The sequence below is a fragment of the Phycodurus eques genome, chromosome 21 (genome assembly GCF_024500275.1).
Source record: "Phycodurus eques isolate BA_2022a chromosome 21, UOR_Pequ_1.1, whole genome shotgun sequence".
In the NCBI taxonomy this organism is placed as follows: domain Eukaryota; kingdom Metazoa; phylum Chordata; class Actinopteri; order Syngnathiformes; family Syngnathidae; genus Phycodurus; species Phycodurus eques.
Window position 1 is genome coordinate 2,649,887 of NC_084545.1, and position 16,157 is coordinate 2,666,043.

Consider the following 16,157-nt stretch of genomic DNA (forward strand, 5'->3'; position numbering starts at 1 on the left):
AGCGCTCGCTTTATTCTGGCCTTATCTGCCGCATAGCCGCCGCGGAGAAGAAAAAAAAAAGAAGAAAAAGCGGCGTCGTGTAAGCGTCGCGATTACATCGTGCGGGTTTGTTACGCAGGAATGTAAGATGCGCTCGGCTCAGAGCACTCGGGGTCCCTCGGCGGCATTGTGGTGGAAGTGGAGAGGTCTGAGGCTCGCAGGGATAATCCTATTAGCCACGCTCAAAGCCACTGTTTGTCCTTGACGCAAAATATAAACATCCCTCGTTTGCGTCCACTTTTGATAGCGGACACAATTGTTGGGCGAGCAAACAAGTCAAACAAGCGTTTGACCCTAACCCTAATGCAACTTTGTTCTCAAACACAGTGAACTTTTAGGAATAAAAGTATTCCTTCATGCATGTAAGCTTACACATTTTCAATCAAAAAAATATAGTGCTTTCATCCAGAAAAAAGTACGTCGTTTTCATAAGTCTGCAACTTTTTTTTTTAAATGAACTGTAATACTGTAAATCGGTAATTTTATGGAGTTTGATGTTGCAGCAATGTCAAAACACACAATGCCCATCGGACATTTGTCGCTTGTTGCTCAGCAGATTTCATAGGGCACAATTATTATTGCCCCCAAGGCCATATTAAAATTGATAATGGGTGTATGCAAGTCATGCTCACTATCCTGTTTCCTTCGTAACTACGGGCAGAGCGCCCCACTGCCTCACACAGCAGAGAAAGGACGAGGAGGGCTGACAGACATAGACTTAGAAAATTATAAGAATAAAGCTGCATTATTTAACGTTAAAAGGTGTAGTCTTCCGAAGAATAAAGTTGTTTTTTTAGATAAACGGCTTTTTTTTTTCTTTTTTTTTTAGAAAAACAGGAATAAATATAAATCTTTTTTTAAGAAAAAAAAAATCTGAATGTAAGCTCTTCATTTTAGGGTAAAAAAAAAAAATCACAATATTAGGAGAGTGTAGTCATATCTTGTCAAGACAAAAGTCATATTCCGAGAATCAAGCAGAAACTTATTGAGGCAAATTCTTGCAATAATACCAACAACTATGCCTTCAAAAAAGTACATACTTTATAAAATAAGAATTTATATCTTTTGTATGCCATGTATTTATAAAATATCATAGTGTAATGCTGTAAATTATATTATTATTTAATATGAATATTTCTTTGATTGTTCCGCAATTCTACTTTGTTACCGAAGCAGACAAAAAAAAAACCCCAAAAAACAAGAAGCGAAATTTAACATTGTATCAACAAATAAAATACAATAACATATAAAAAAGTTGTGGAACCGGTTGAGAACGCACAGCTCAGACAAACCAACAAGCTTTTTTCACCACAGCGCCATCTCCTGAATCGAGTAGAGCATTTGCCCTCGAAATTTTGTTTTCACATTTACATTTCTTAATCGTTTTGATTTGATTTGATCGAAACCCTTTAACATGCGTTCATTTTGAAAGTATCAAGAGTGGGACTCACATACGCTAAAATGTAAATGAGCAACAGTCCCAATAGCTCAAGCATGTCCGACCACACAAAAGGGTGAAAAGGCCGCACACTCAACAGTTTGCATGTGCATATCCCGGATACAGTGTGTGTATAAATGTGTGTGCGTGTGTGTGACTAATTCCTGCTAAACGGCGCCTCACTTGAGGGGCCGCCCCCCTCCGTGACTGGTTGTGCCATCTGGGCACCACGTTAGCGCTCGCTGGTGAACGGCGGCCACCGAAACCACACTTTCCTCCCTTCCCTCCCCTGCTTCCTCCCCCTCGAGGCTGTAAGTGCAGTCTGTGTTTTTTCTTGGGAGAGTCGCTGAGTTAGGTGAGAGTGAACCGCGTGGCATGTCGTCTCAAGTGCAACACACACACTTCCACTGTCTCCTTAAACCTCCTGTTAAGTTCCTTTCTGACTAACATGGTCATGGATGAACGTGACGTGATGTTTGGGCCTAATTTTTAAACATAAAATGAAGGAAAAACTAATTCACAAATCAAATTAAAAAAAAATAAAGATATATTTTTCAAAAAGACAGAAAAGCCATCTTCGGGCGAGAGGCGGGGTACACCCTCAACCGGTCGCCAACCAATCGCAGGGCACATAAAAGCAAACGACCATCCCCACTCACATTCACACCTATGGGCAATTTAGAGTCTTCAATTAATGCATGTTTTTGGGATGTGGGAGGAAACCGGAGTGCCCTGAGAAAACCCACGCAGGCACGGGAAGAACATGCAAACTCCACACAGGCGAGGCCGGAATTTGAACCCCGGTCTTCAGAACTGTGAGCCAGATGTGCTAACTAGTCGGCCATTTTTGATGTGAAAAAGTCATAATATTCATCCATCCATCCATTTTCTGAGCCGCTTCTCCTCACTAGGGTCGCGGGCGTGCTGGAGCCTATCCCAGCTGTCGTCGGGCAGGAGGCGGGGTACGCCCTGAACCGGTTGCCAGCCAATCTCAGGGCACATACAAACAAACAACCAGTCGCACTCACAGTCACACCTACGGGCAATTTAGAGGCTCCAATTAATGCATGTTTTTGGGAGTGCCCGGAGAAAACCCACGCAGGCACGGGGAGAACATGCAAAGTCCACACAGGCGGGGCCGGGGATTGAACCCGGGTCCTCAGAACTGTGAGGTTGACGCTCTAACCAGTCGCCCAACGTGCCGGCAGTCATAATATTGTGAGGCATAAATTATATGTACGTTGTAATCTTTCCAGAATCAAGCCATAATTTTTTGCAAAAAAATAAACCTCAACAAAGTTGTATTTTTAATTTGAAAAGAATCAGTATTCTATATTTTGTTCAGCAAAATGTTTTCGTTTTTTTAAATGAATGGATGGACTTGCATTTTTCAAGAATAAAGCGGTAATCTCATGAGAATATGAGCATTCTTTTTGGAGAAAAATCTGAATAAAGCAGAAAAAAAGAATATTACGAGAATATAGTCTTATTTTTTGGGGGTAATATTACAAGATGAAAGTCGACTTTTTTCCTGCATTTTCCAACTTTAAAAGGGTCAGCTCGAGCCCCCGACATACCAGAAGGTTTCAGGGGCCCTCATCCGTCTCTCGCCAGCACTTTATCCGATGCAAACACATGCACGCCGTTCTGTTTTATTGCGAGATTGGGATAATCTTGCTCCGGGATTTAGACACCGCTAACCGCACCCCCCCCCGCATCCCCCGTCCCCCGACTCCCCAACCCCGCCCTGCTTCCTCACCCCTATTCCCTCCTCCTCCTCCTCCTCGCCCCTCGAGTGTTTTTAGTTGTTCCAGCTGTGCAGCAGAACCTCCATGTTGTTGGCATAGCTGTGAAATTTGCAAAAACACACACAGGAAAACATGCACAGGCATGCAGGGGCACCTACACACACACTTCTCCCTCTCCCCATTCATTTTCTACCCCCCCTCCCCTTTATCCCACTTTCGCTGGCAATCTGGCTCAATCGTTTCCATCTCTTCCCTCCCCTCCGACTTGCGGCGTCGGTGCACTCGTGATAAGGCGCAGATAGCAGATCTCGGTGGTCGCTGATGTAATGATGATGAATGCTGCACCGCCGCCAGCCCCCCCCCCCCCCCAGCCCCCGCAGCCCCCCCTCCCCCCCTTCAAGGGGGATGGTGGGACCCTCGACACTGAACAGTCACCCTAATGAAATGAACACAAATACAACAGCTCATGTGTGAGGAGGAGGTGCGCCAAATCGAAGCAGACACCTCAAGAGTTTATAGAGAAATAGCCCCCCCACCCCCAACCCCCCACTCCATGTCTGATTTTGTGTGCACATACCAAACACTCCCAGGGACACACTGAAAAGAATAAAAATCATTTGTAATGTTCCAATTTATTTATAGAAAAAAAAACAAGACTTTATTCTAGTAACAACTTTTTTTTTTCTCGATAAAATGTGACTTTATTCTCTTAATTCTTCAAATTTTTATCTTAAAAAAGAAATGTATATTTTCTTACATTTATGATTTGTTTCTAGAAAATATAACACTTTTTTCTCTGATATATTATGTCTGACAAATTAACATTTTCTCAAAAATACAAACATTTTGAAAAAAAATGTCACCTTTTCTAAAAACAATAAGCCTAATTGTCTTTTTTTTTTAAAAAGCCAACACATTTTCTCATCAAAATCTGACTTTTTTTCTTGAAAAATTATGACAATTATTCTAGAAAAAATGAAAATGTCCTAAAAATGACTATTCTTCTACAAAATACATTTTTGTCCCCAAAAATATGACACATTTTCTCAAAAATACAACCAATTCAACCAACAAAATATGAAAATGTTTCTACTTCTCTCAAAAAACATATGACTAATTTTCTCACAAAATGCGACTCATTTCTTCAGAAAAATATGACTAATTTTCTAGAAAAGTAGGACTTGCTAAAAAAGACAAATTTTCTTTGAAAAATTCCAAATTTCGTACAAAATGTGACCTTTTTAAAAAAAAAAAAAAATAATTCAACTCATTAAAAAAAGATAGATTTTCTCACAAAATTTGACTCATCTTTCCCAAAAGTATGACTCGTTTTCTAGGAAAAAAATGAAAAACTTTCCAGAAAACTAACAACTGAATTCCAGTAAGATTATGGCCCAAATACTTCTTCGTATGCAGGTGATACGTTTTTGTAACGTTTCTTTTTTAAACAGATGTAAGTTTGCGCCGAAAAGCAAAACAAAAGAAGCAGGCAAGAGTTTATTTTTGCTCTTCACTTTGATGTGTTCAATTTGACTTTCAGCTCTCCGCCTTTTGTGCACCGGGCGTATAATTTATGTTAAATTGATTTGCTTAATGTGCTTATAAAATAAGGATGTTTTTTGAGGGGAATGGTGGCATTTTAAACCTGTTAAATGTCCCCACTCTCTGCACAGGAGGGATTACAGTGCAAAATGAAGATGTGCTCGTCTGTTATTTATCCCTAAAAAAGAAGACGACGTTGATTCTGGTTTGCATAGGTGACTTTTGAGAGAACATCCGCGTCCGAAGGGCGTGGCGTGCAGGTCAGAGGGATTACGGGTGAAAAGGTCTCGATTTTAATTGCTGCTTCGTAGCTGCCGGCCTGCCCTCGCGAACACAAAAAGCCGGTCAGACACGCTCCACTTGCCCGGACTTGGGAATGTTTGCCAGCGGAATGCCCCTCGCCACCCCCCCACCTACAATCACCAAACCCGACCCTGGTATCCGCTCCATCTCCTTGTGCTGAAGCTCACCTGGAGGGAGTAGCAGGCATGTAGCAATTTCATGATTAACCATGCTTTTTTTTTTTTTTTTTTATAAACGTCACGCTTTTTTCTTACAAGTGTAAGGAAAATTCAACACGAGGATTAATCATCAGACTGCAGGCGGAGTGGATATGCAGCTGGGATTCCACGTTACTCATTCACTGCCAGCCTTCCCAGTTAACATGGATATTTGACTTTTAAAGCCGTCAATGGCAGTGAATGTGTTATTCGTCACGGGACACTTCATTAGGCACACCTGCACAAGCTAACAAACGCTGTCAAAGTTTCTAAATAAACAACTTTATTTTGGTAATATTACGACCATTTATCCCAAAACACAACTTTATTCTCATGATATTATGCCTTTTTTGCTTGAAAAACTTTGATTTCATAATGTAACAACAATTTTTATCTAAAAAACCCCCGTCGTCATTTGTGTAATATCTGGCATATTTCTCCTTGAAAATAAAAAAAAAAATTCTCCTTAATTCTTGTAATTTTTTTTGTCTATAAAAACAACAACTTTTTAGCTAAAAAATAATCATTTAATCGACGTAATATTACAAGTATTCATTTTGAAAAATTAAACATTTATTTGTAATATTTAATATTTAACATTTTTCCCCCTGGAAAATAAATGACTATTCTTGTATTATGAAATTTTCTCTACCCAAAAAACATGTCTGTATCTTAAACATTTTTAACTTCCATCCATCCATTTTCTGAGCCACATCTCCTCACTTGGCTCGCGGGTGTGCTGGAGCCTATCCTAGCTATCAGCGGGGAGGAGGCGGGGTAGACCCTGAACTGGTTGCCAGCCAATCGCAGGGCACATATAACCATTTGCACTCACATTCACAACTATGGGCAATTTAGAGTTGTCAATTAACCTACCATGCATGTTTTAGGGATGTGGGAGGAAACCGGAGTACCCGGAGAAAACCCACGCAGGCACAGGGAGAACATGCAAACTCCACACAGGCGGGGCCGGGACTAACCAGTTGCGCACCGTGCGGCCTCTCATAATATTACTAGTGTTTTTTATTTGAAAAACTATAACTTTGATTGTTTTCTAGAAAAGAAATCCTTGTTTTAATATTATTACAATGACTTTCTAGATGAACAACAACTTCGTTCGTCTAGATTTTTGACAGCTACAACCCAGGGAAACATGATAATTTAAGCCTTACTCCTAAATACTAAAAATGGCAACACCTGTATTGTGGGATCACATGACAGGTTCCCTATTCCCAAAAAGAACAAAAGAGCAAACATTTCAGCATTCATGTGTGGATCAAAATGCGGCCTGCAGATAAATCCTGACGTGCTTGTTTACAAAAGGTAGCTGCTTCTGTGCAATTCCAAAGACATGCAAAGACTTGTAATCTATTATTTCAGAGCACATCTTTTATTTACTTCTTTTCTCCTTTATTTTTTCAGTTTCCAGGAACACCAAAACAATGCTTGCACTTTATTTTAACTTTAATTCCACGGTGGGAAACTTGGGGCCCGTGGGCTGTATACGGAACAAAGCATCCTCGCAAAATTTATTTAGCTGGCTGACGGCGGTTCGTGTCATGTGGGAGCCATTAGACGGCGAGCTTTGTTTAATTCTGTTTTGATTGGTCGGGGAGTAATTGTGTGTGGTTTTCTTTTCTTTTTTGTTTTTTTTGTCTTTTGCAAGCTGGCAATTGCTTACAGATGTTGCCTGCTGCTACAGGTCGGGATAGAAGACATGCATGAAAAAAAAAAAAAAAAAAGTAAAACAAACAAAGCACGCTGTGTTTGTCTGAAGTTTAGCCCTCGCTACTTCCTCTGTACACCCCCCCAAACAAAACACCCCATTTCACCCCTCCCCCTTTGTCTGGTTGTAATAAAGCATGTTTACAGAGCGCATGGCAATTAAATGTCTCTGTTGGCTAATTAGACAGTCTGTGTATTAGACAGACTAAATATTTCCATGGTGTCTAAAGGGTTAGCTGGCAAGGTAGCTAGCTAGTTTAGCACAAAGTGGTTATCTATTTGCCATGTAGCTAGCTAGTTAGCAAGATCATTTCCTGTTACCTTTTAATTCAAGTGTCTTTTTTTGTTGATTTCTAATGCCAGCGACAAATAGTGACTGGCAGAACAATTGAATTCTTCCAATTCATCCACTTCTGTTCTTCCAATCCGCTTCCACTAATGGCAAAGGTACAACTAACATGTTTATCAACCTTTTTCTATTCATACGAGAATTTGTAAAAATTAATATGATCAGTTATCATTGTTTCAGTATCCAGCTATGTACTTCTTGTTGGTAGTGTGTCATGATATTTGTGGCTTAACTCAATAAAGGTTGGCCAACACCGGTTTAGCTAGAAAGGTTAGCAGTGTCAGCCTAGCAAAAAGTGGTATGCAGGAGGCTATCTATTAGCTGGTTAGCTAGGTGGAAAGCTTGTGAGCCAGATTGTTTTTGTTACAATTTGATAAAAGTATGAAATTTCTTTCAAATGTTCAGTGTTTGATTATGTATGGTAAAGTTCACCCAAAAATAAAAATGCTCCCCGTTGGACATCATCATCACAAAGGGATATGAATATATTAGTTAGTTAATTAGGTAAGTCCTGTTGGTGGGTTAGTTACTGGTTAGTGGTTAACCATAACCTTTGTGCGAGTCAGACCAAATATGTCCATGAATTATTACATATTAAACCAGTGAGGTACTTAGTTAGGTTATTAGCTAGGCAGTTATCTGGGTTATTAGTTAGGTAGTTTGCCAGGTAGGTTTAGTTAGTTAGTTAGTTAATCCATGAATTAATAAGTATTAGACCAAATAAGTTAGGTACTAAGGCACTTAGGTAGCTAACACAAAGCAGGGGCATAGGCATGAGCTCATTTTCTAGATTGGTTACAAGGATTTCACAAAAAATACTTAGCATTAAACTTTGGTGCTTGAACCGAAAAAGTGGTACTGCCCCCCCCCCCCCCCCCCCCCCCCCCCCGCCCCGGGTATCTAAATGGCAGCCTGCGCATGTTTACATGTAGTAAGCCAGTCTTTATGCAAGTTAGAATGGATATTTCCATGCCCAATGGCATCTTAAGTGTCATCCCATCCTGTACTTACTGGTGTGTCAAGGAGCGGTTGCGCTGTTGTCTGGTTAATAATCATAGACCTGCGTGACCTAGATGCCGTTGTGTTTGTAGACGGCCTTCGAGGTGCTGAACTGCCAGACGGCACGCTGCGGCGCTCTCTTCTAAACCCACAGACGGCATAAACCTCAACCACCTTTTATTCTTTGAAAGAAATATTGCCCGGCACCATCATATTCCCAACAGGGCCTTCAAACAATCCTTGTTTTTTATACACGCTCTCTGGTATATACCCTTAAGGTTTCTCCTCGCTGCCTAACAGGAGCATGACTATCTGCACTCACTTTTACTTTGTTTGTCAGATCCCAAATCTCATCTTGTTGTGTTTGTGGCTTGTTTTTTTTCTTGGCAGGAAGTCAGAAGTTTAGGGTGACATACTTCTAAATAACTTTAGATTTTTAGATAGCCAGAAATAAATGAAACTGAGCGGCTCTGTTTTCAGCAATGTGGATCGTTACAAAGTTCTTCGTCACGCGATGTTATGTTTATATAATGATTTATTACCTGTCATTACCCAGTTAGCGAGGACGTTAGCTATGTTGCTAGATGGTGTAGCTGGCTAAGTAGTTTAGAAGTGTCTACCCTAAAATAAAAAATGATGCCCCGTTTGTAACCTCCTCCAAAAACCAGCCCGCTAACTCGCAAACAGACAGACAAACACAAATGCAAACATAACACTCTACAAACTTGCTACTTGACTTGGCACTTAAAACCCTTTTTCTTCTTCTTCTCCCCCTCAGTTATCCCGTCTCCATGCGGTGCTGAGGAATGAGCATTCGCCATGGAAACCCAGTCCCAGGCCAGTTCCGCAGCTGAGAAGAAGAAGAGGGTGGAGACCATCGTAGCGACCAAGGGCTCGTCGGCACGCAATGACATCAGCGAGAAGGCGGTGGCCTCCAGCACCACGTCCAACGGTATGATACGCTCTCCATTTACATGCCAACATCATCTGATTACGTAACCGATCAAAAGATGTTTGTTTGTTTAATGGTTTAGAAATATCGGTTGGGCAAAAAGTGAAAAGCAGGAGGTTATGAATGTGCTATTTAGTAAGCTACATAGCCAGATAGTGTAGCTAGCCAGATGGTTTAACAGTATCTCTTGGCAAGAAGCAAGAGGTAGAATTAGGGTGGTTATTCACTACTAAGTTAGCCAGTTATCTATTTAGTAAATTTAGTGACTTTGTTAGCTTGAGTGACAAGTTAGCTTGACAACAGCGGCCTATCTGCATTACACTATTTGAAAAATCTGTTCGTCTGCACTAGCGTTCATAATTTTTTTAAAAACAAAATCTGCGTTTTTACAGATGTATCGATGACTTCATTTCAAGCTTAATTTCAAACTTTTTATAAACGTTGTAGTGTCTCATTGCCTTCAATTTCATTTTGGTGTCCAAGAAAGAAATGTCATTGCCACATAACCTAATCACTCATCACATTTAACTGCAGATGTCCCTGACCTGCTGCTTGTTTTTCTAACCGCGATGATATAATTTCTGAGCAACTCCCAAAAGCTGTATTTAAACATGTGGCTGTTTGCTTTACCCCCTTTTTCCCATGCTTCGCTGTGAGTCACGCCATATATAACGCTGTTGTTAAACTCTTTTACATAGAATTGCCTTCAACTTATGCCCTTATAAATGCTGGTCTGTCGTCATCCGCTTTTCATTCAGATGCGAGAATGAGGGTTATATTGAAGAAGGAAAGTCTAAAGACGTAACAAAACCAGAGTTGAGATCATCGTTGCCTGCCTTTAAGCCGCAGCTGCGCTCATTAGTAGCGAGAAGATTTTGGACTGGTTTTGGGGGTTTGAAGGTGGACGGCTATGGAGGAGTCTTCTGTCAAACAGGATAATCCTGAATGACCAGCGTATGGGGTAAATACATGGCAGCGACTTTCTCCCTCCATATGGGATTTACTGTATCACAGGAAGTGGGCAAAGTAGTAATGAACATCCTTGTGCATCCTGGGATAGTCATTGCCAGATGGCTGGCACAGTTTTATTAATTAAGCGGCCGGCTGAAGAGGGGGGAAAAATGTGGAAAAGGCAGGGATATAATTTGGCTCCATTATTGCGGCTTTTTCTTGCTGATGTAATGACTGTTCGGAAAACAACAGAAGATAGACGCAAGACTCTCAGAAGTAAGTCAAATTAGAAAGACCACAATGCATTGTGCCTCTGCACCTGTTCTCTGTTTGAGGCGCTGTCACACATACACAATATGCTGGGGCAAGGGTGAAACCACGGCCCATTTCCCAGCTTCGGATGTAGTATCGGATGCGGGACGGGGTCTGTGTGAAATGAAATCGCGGAAGCTGGTGTAAAGTTTAAGATGCGAAGATGTTTAAGATGACTTCCGATGGCGTGCCACTGTCTGAAAGCATACACTGATGCTGAAATGTCATGTTCATTATGTTCTGTGTGAATGACAGGTGAATAAATGCTGGATCTTCTCATAGAGAGGCTTCAAAGTCACTGAACAGGAAGTTTAAGACCACCAGACCCCTATCTCAGTCTTGAAAATAATAAGGTAGCTTACACATTCTTTGGGCGGTTATAATTACGCCGGATTCCCCTCGGCCAGAACTCATAACCTCTTATCAGGTGTAACCCTAGACTCAACTTTAACCCCCCACCGCCAGCACCCCCCATCGAAACAAAAAAGTAATTGTGAGCAGCTGCCATGCCGCCTCAGTGGCGGGTTCCCCTCATCGGAAGAAGCCCCTGATCCCAACTCGACAGAAACCCTGTGGGCCCGAGAGCCGAGCGGTAGAGGAAGAGTTTGAAGTCTTTTGATGGGATATTCCACAAAGTTCCTCCCACCCCTCCCGTTGGAAGTTTCTCTCGAGCACCGAGTCGTCGTTATTGGCACAGCGTTCCCACGTGGCCGGCCACTAAAAGGTGGCTTCATCCTGTGTGCCATTCATCTGCGTGTTCTTCCCACCCCACCTCCGCCACCCCCTTCCTCAACCCCCTTCTTCTTGCCTGACAACTCAAAAGACCCGACTGTGTCACGACAATGCTGTGATTGGGGGGTGGTATGGGGGTGGTGGTTAGGGGAGGTGGCTCTCCCCCGCCTCCTGCCCTGGTCATTCAACGGGCAGGTGGACCACAAAGTCTCCTGATTCTTTTGTTGGGCTGGAAAAAATTTAGAATATCGTCTCTATCAGTGGGATAGTTTTTTTTAAATGGTGTATTTAGGGGAAAGTGTGGAATATGAGTTGGAAAATTGAGGGGGGTCGTGGGGGGCGGTTGGGGCGGTGAGGGGCTGTTGAAAGACGTAAAAGTTGTGTTATGGGTGACTGGGTTTTTAGTGGTTCAAGTAAGGACAACAAAGGATTTTGCCAGAAAATTCCCAGCCCAAATGGAACGCTTTCAAGAATAAAGGGAAATAAATCTGACAGGTGAAGAGTGGCAAAAGGGGGCGGGGTGGTGGTGGTGGTGGGGGGGGGTCGAGGGGCTGCTGTCTTTTTAAGCAGCCATTCAAATGATCAACAGTAAATAGAGGGGGCGGTGAAGGGGTGTCATCTGACAGAAATAAAGTTCCCGTTAACAGCACGGATGGAAAGTAATTTACAGATACGCTGTCCCCCGCCATCTTTGTGCCGCCCAGATAAGGTTTCATTTCACAAACGGATAGGAGACATTTTCACTTACGGGCCGCCATTCTGGGACACCTGTGATAACAGCTTGTGGACCCCTAATTGAAAATGGGTTTCAAAATGGATTTCCACTTTTCGTCCTTCCCTCCTTCACCCCCTACCCCGCAGTTCTCGCCGTCTCCCCTGCGACTGCCCCCACCTTCCGTCAACACTACGCTCCATTCCGATTTTGAACCTTCCCCCCAACTGCACTCTCCGGGATATTGGAAGGGCAGGGCGGGAGAACTGTGAGTCTGGGGAAAATGGAGCTTCGGGAGAGGATCATCCCTCAAGCCGTGTCAGCGCTATGACAGCTGCGTGATCCGTCTTGTTAATGAAATCATTGATCACTTGATGGGACTCATAATCAACTGTTTCTCCACTGTGTCCTGCCCCATCTCCGCCTTTTCCTCCTCCCTCCTTGCGTTGCCACCAAAGGGATGAGGAATTTCCTCTTTTGTTGTTCAAGAATAAAAAGTATACATCTGAGCAGAGGGGGGATACGCAGCGAATGATCTGTGCTTCAAAACCACTCCAAGGGGATTCCTTCCATCTGTATTTGTGCTGTGCGCATTTGGTTGGGTCCAGAGGAGGAAGTGGGGGTCCCCTTCATGTTGCCTCGCCTGAGTCTGTGGGACTAATGAGAGAGGACTGATGGAGGGATAAGGGACCTCCAGGGAGTACTGGCTGGACCGGGGGTCAAACAGCACAATGAAGGAGGCGTTTTGGCGTTGACACACAAACCCCTTGCAGCAAAACTGTCTATTTGTGGCCAATAAACCCCCTGCTCGTTGCATAAATAATACATAAAAATGCATGAAAACCTTAAAGAATCCACGAGGATAATTTAGGATGTACCTGTAGACACACAAACAGTGGGCGTGCTTTACTTTCACCAGTGAGTCACACCCATTTCACGGACCTCTGGACTGAAGGCAATTTCCTGCAGCAGCAGGGGGACGGGCTTTGGCAGCGACCCTCGCTGGGGCCCGAGGCGTGGGATTAGCTTAGCCTCACTGCTACTCAGGGCGGAGGGGAACATGAGCCGCCGAGCTCGGCCTTGGACTCGCTCATCTGGCAGCCTTCCGTCCGCAGCGCCGCCGGATGATGCATGCTTGCCTCAACGGCCTCAGGAGTAAGGGAGGTGCGGCCAGAAATTTTTCTACCTCTTTGCCCTAGGGGGTTTAGCAACTTTGGACCGCAGAATTCTATGGAAACTTGTCACAGTTCTGACAGTCAAGGAGCTCATCACTGAAGAAAAGTGACTCCAGACAAGATTGATTAAGAGTTCTGACTGATCATTTAGATTCACACTGAACCGAACTGGTTCACGAGCCAGTGAGAAATAGGTGGTCACTGGGGGTCACAGACAAGTCCCTACACCAATGATCAGCCCCCAGAAAGAAAATGAGCCCCTCCCTAGGGATATGATGTAATGGGGTTAGGGTTGGGGTTAGCCAAGCTACATCCCAACACCGCTCCACCCATGCCAGATCTCATTCCTCTGAGAGCGGGAGGTGCAGGGGCCTCGTAAACCCGTAAGTGGGGAAACAGTAGTTGATTATGCTTGTACTTTTTTCCTATTTGTTGTTAGGCATTGGTGGCCTCCCCCCTGCCAGTAGGAACAAAAGCAGGAGCGTCCCGAGCCTGCCAGGAGGATTTATTATGCTGCGTTCCTCCCCTCGTGCTCTGTTGTGCTCGCCTGTTCTCGGGCCCTCGCTAAAGTAACGGTGGCAATGCGTGGCCCTGGCCTAACAGCCCTGGCGTTTCTATTCAAGCAGTGACGGACGTTCGCGTCTAATAGCTTTTGCACGCTACATCTGGTGTTGCTCTTAAGAAAATGTGCGATGACAAAAACGTTTTCCAGTTTGGGGTTTTAAATGCTTCCTTGACACACATCATCATGTGGTGAGAACATATAATTAGTTAAAGGTTCGAGTCTGGCCGGGGAATTACTTGTGGATTTTAGTTGGACGTGTGCACAAAAGGCTAAATAGACACAACTTGAATGACACTTGGTAGATTGCAGATGTCAGCCAAGAAAATAAGCCACATGCAGGTTTTGTAAATATTAGTTTTCGTTTATACTGTAATTCAGTGTGAAAATTACACAATAGTTGGACTGCTTACCTTTGTTTATCATAGATTACCATTTTGTTAACACTGTATATACTGTATAAAATCAAGGTAACACTTATCCACTCCAGGCCAGTAGGTGGCAGTAATGCAGTTTGCATACAGTTTGGCAACCTCCAAACAAATGAAGGAGCACCCCGGATTAGCATCTTCATCTGGATCTGCACCACAATGTGGATTATTCCTTGTGCCATGTCTCTCTCCTGCAAAACGTTTCTTGGAAATGTGTTGTGTAGTTTGCCTGTAGTCCTAACAAACAAGCAAACAAACAAACAATAAGCTTACGTCCTTGACTACGACCCTTCAATAAATAACTCTTCACAAAAGGTCCTTTGCCAAGGCAGTACTACAGTCAGCCTCTAATGACAGAAGCTTGCGTCTCAACCTCTGACAAAGTTGATCAACTCAAACTTTCAGGTTTGCATGGGCAAGAGGCCCCCGCATCCCTTTAATCTCTCCTCCCTGACCTCCACTCCCCCTGGGCCTCGGGTATCACTCTTCTCTCTCCTCCCCACCACCCAGATCTCTCTCTCTCTCTCTCTCTCTCTCTCTCTCTCTGTTTCTCTCTTTCTCAAATGAGGAGCTCGGATCAAAGGCCAAAAAGCATGGCAGTGATTCCTGGCGATTGATTGGAAGCAGACACGGTGGAGAGGCAGCGGTGCTCTATGCGCCCCACTCTCTCTTCTTCCCACCCTTGTTTTTCCCAGGGCTCTCGTAAATAGCTCCGGTTTGGAGTGCAAAGAGTTGCCACTATTGGCAGAGAGAGCCCGGGATCACATCCACATTGGCGTGGTGAGTCTCTCCTCCTGGATGGGGAAAAGGAAGACGAGGAACTGGAGTAGGGGCTGTCAGCTGATAAGAACCATTTGTCGGGTTGGATCCGGGGATGGACGGTGTAATCCCCTTGCCCCGCTCTGAGAGGAATTGATTTTCCGAAGAAGAGGGCATGCGTAGAATTGAACTCAGATGTGTTGCGCAGACTGAGTTTGCCGGGAAAACAAATGTCTACAGCGGCACTGCAACATGAACTTGAGCGAGTCTTTCTAATGTGAAGCAATTGCATAGCTGTCTTTCACCAACTCCCCCCAGCCCCTCACCCCTTTTCCTACTGTTTTGCCCTGTAAAGGCATTTTCAGAGGCCCACTCTATTCTGTGACATTAACGATCTAATCCACTCTACCACCTGCAAAGAGTCGGTGAAGGTGTTTTTACTTTTTGTCCTTTATAATCCTTTCTATCCAGGACTCCTAAAGAAGTCAGAGCCCTCTTGAAAGGGTCGCAAGGTTTGATTAGCTTCACATCTGCTTTGGTTTACAGGTGACATACTCCCAAATTCACTTTGTCTCGTATCGAAATTGTATTCAGATCAGATCAGACCCAATTAAAAAAATTAAGGGAAAGATATCAGTTTTCTTTTAGTTCAATAGTTGGTCCACTTTAAGAGGGCATTTGATAGAGGTACTGTTCCCTTTCTCATCCACTACAGATCTGATGTGAACTCAGTGTGTTTTCAAGTACAATCCACCTCAAGTGGATCCAAAACTGATACAACAAAATAGTTTCATGCATTCACATTGCAACTTGGTTCAAAAGAGACCCTAGTTCTCTTTTGGGTACACTTCAGGTCAAGACGATGGCAATATGAAACTGTAATGAACATGAACTTGGACCACTTACACAAACTGGACTTGATGTGGAGTGCTTTCTGTCTGAAAAGGACCAAGTGTAAAATGCAATTGTGTTCCATTCCTTTACAAAGAAGCACAAGTGAAAACACCCTGAACCGCTTTGAGACACTCTTGAATCTCTTACCTCATCCGACCTCACCTGGAACCGGGAGGCTACGCCGATGTCCAGAGGGCGGCCCTGACTGTGACATCTCCATTACCGCCCAGGCGTGTCTCATGTCAGACAAACGGCAATAAGGAAAGATGCGGGGGTGGGGGCGTACTTCAACTTAGTTGGAGCAAAGCCAAAAGTTTCGTTTTCCGCCCTCTGGTAT

At 43.6% G+C, this 16,157-nt stretch overlaps 1 protein-coding gene across 2 annotated transcripts in view; it reads left to right on the plus strand.

Moving 5' to 3' along the window:
• The window catches only part of gli3 (GLI family zinc finger 3), a 116,182-nt gene that overhangs the window by 14,407 nt on the left and 85,618 nt on the right, over positions 1–16,157 (plus strand). For both annotated transcript variants that reach the window (XM_061666573.1, XM_061666574.1), the window contains exon 2: positions 9,119–9,292. In XM_061666573.1, coding sequence (XP_061522557.1) covers positions 9,160–9,292 — 133 coding nt within the window. In that variant the 5' untranslated portion in view covers positions 9,119–9,159. The remainder of the gene's footprint in view (positions 1–9,118; positions 9,293–16,157) is intronic.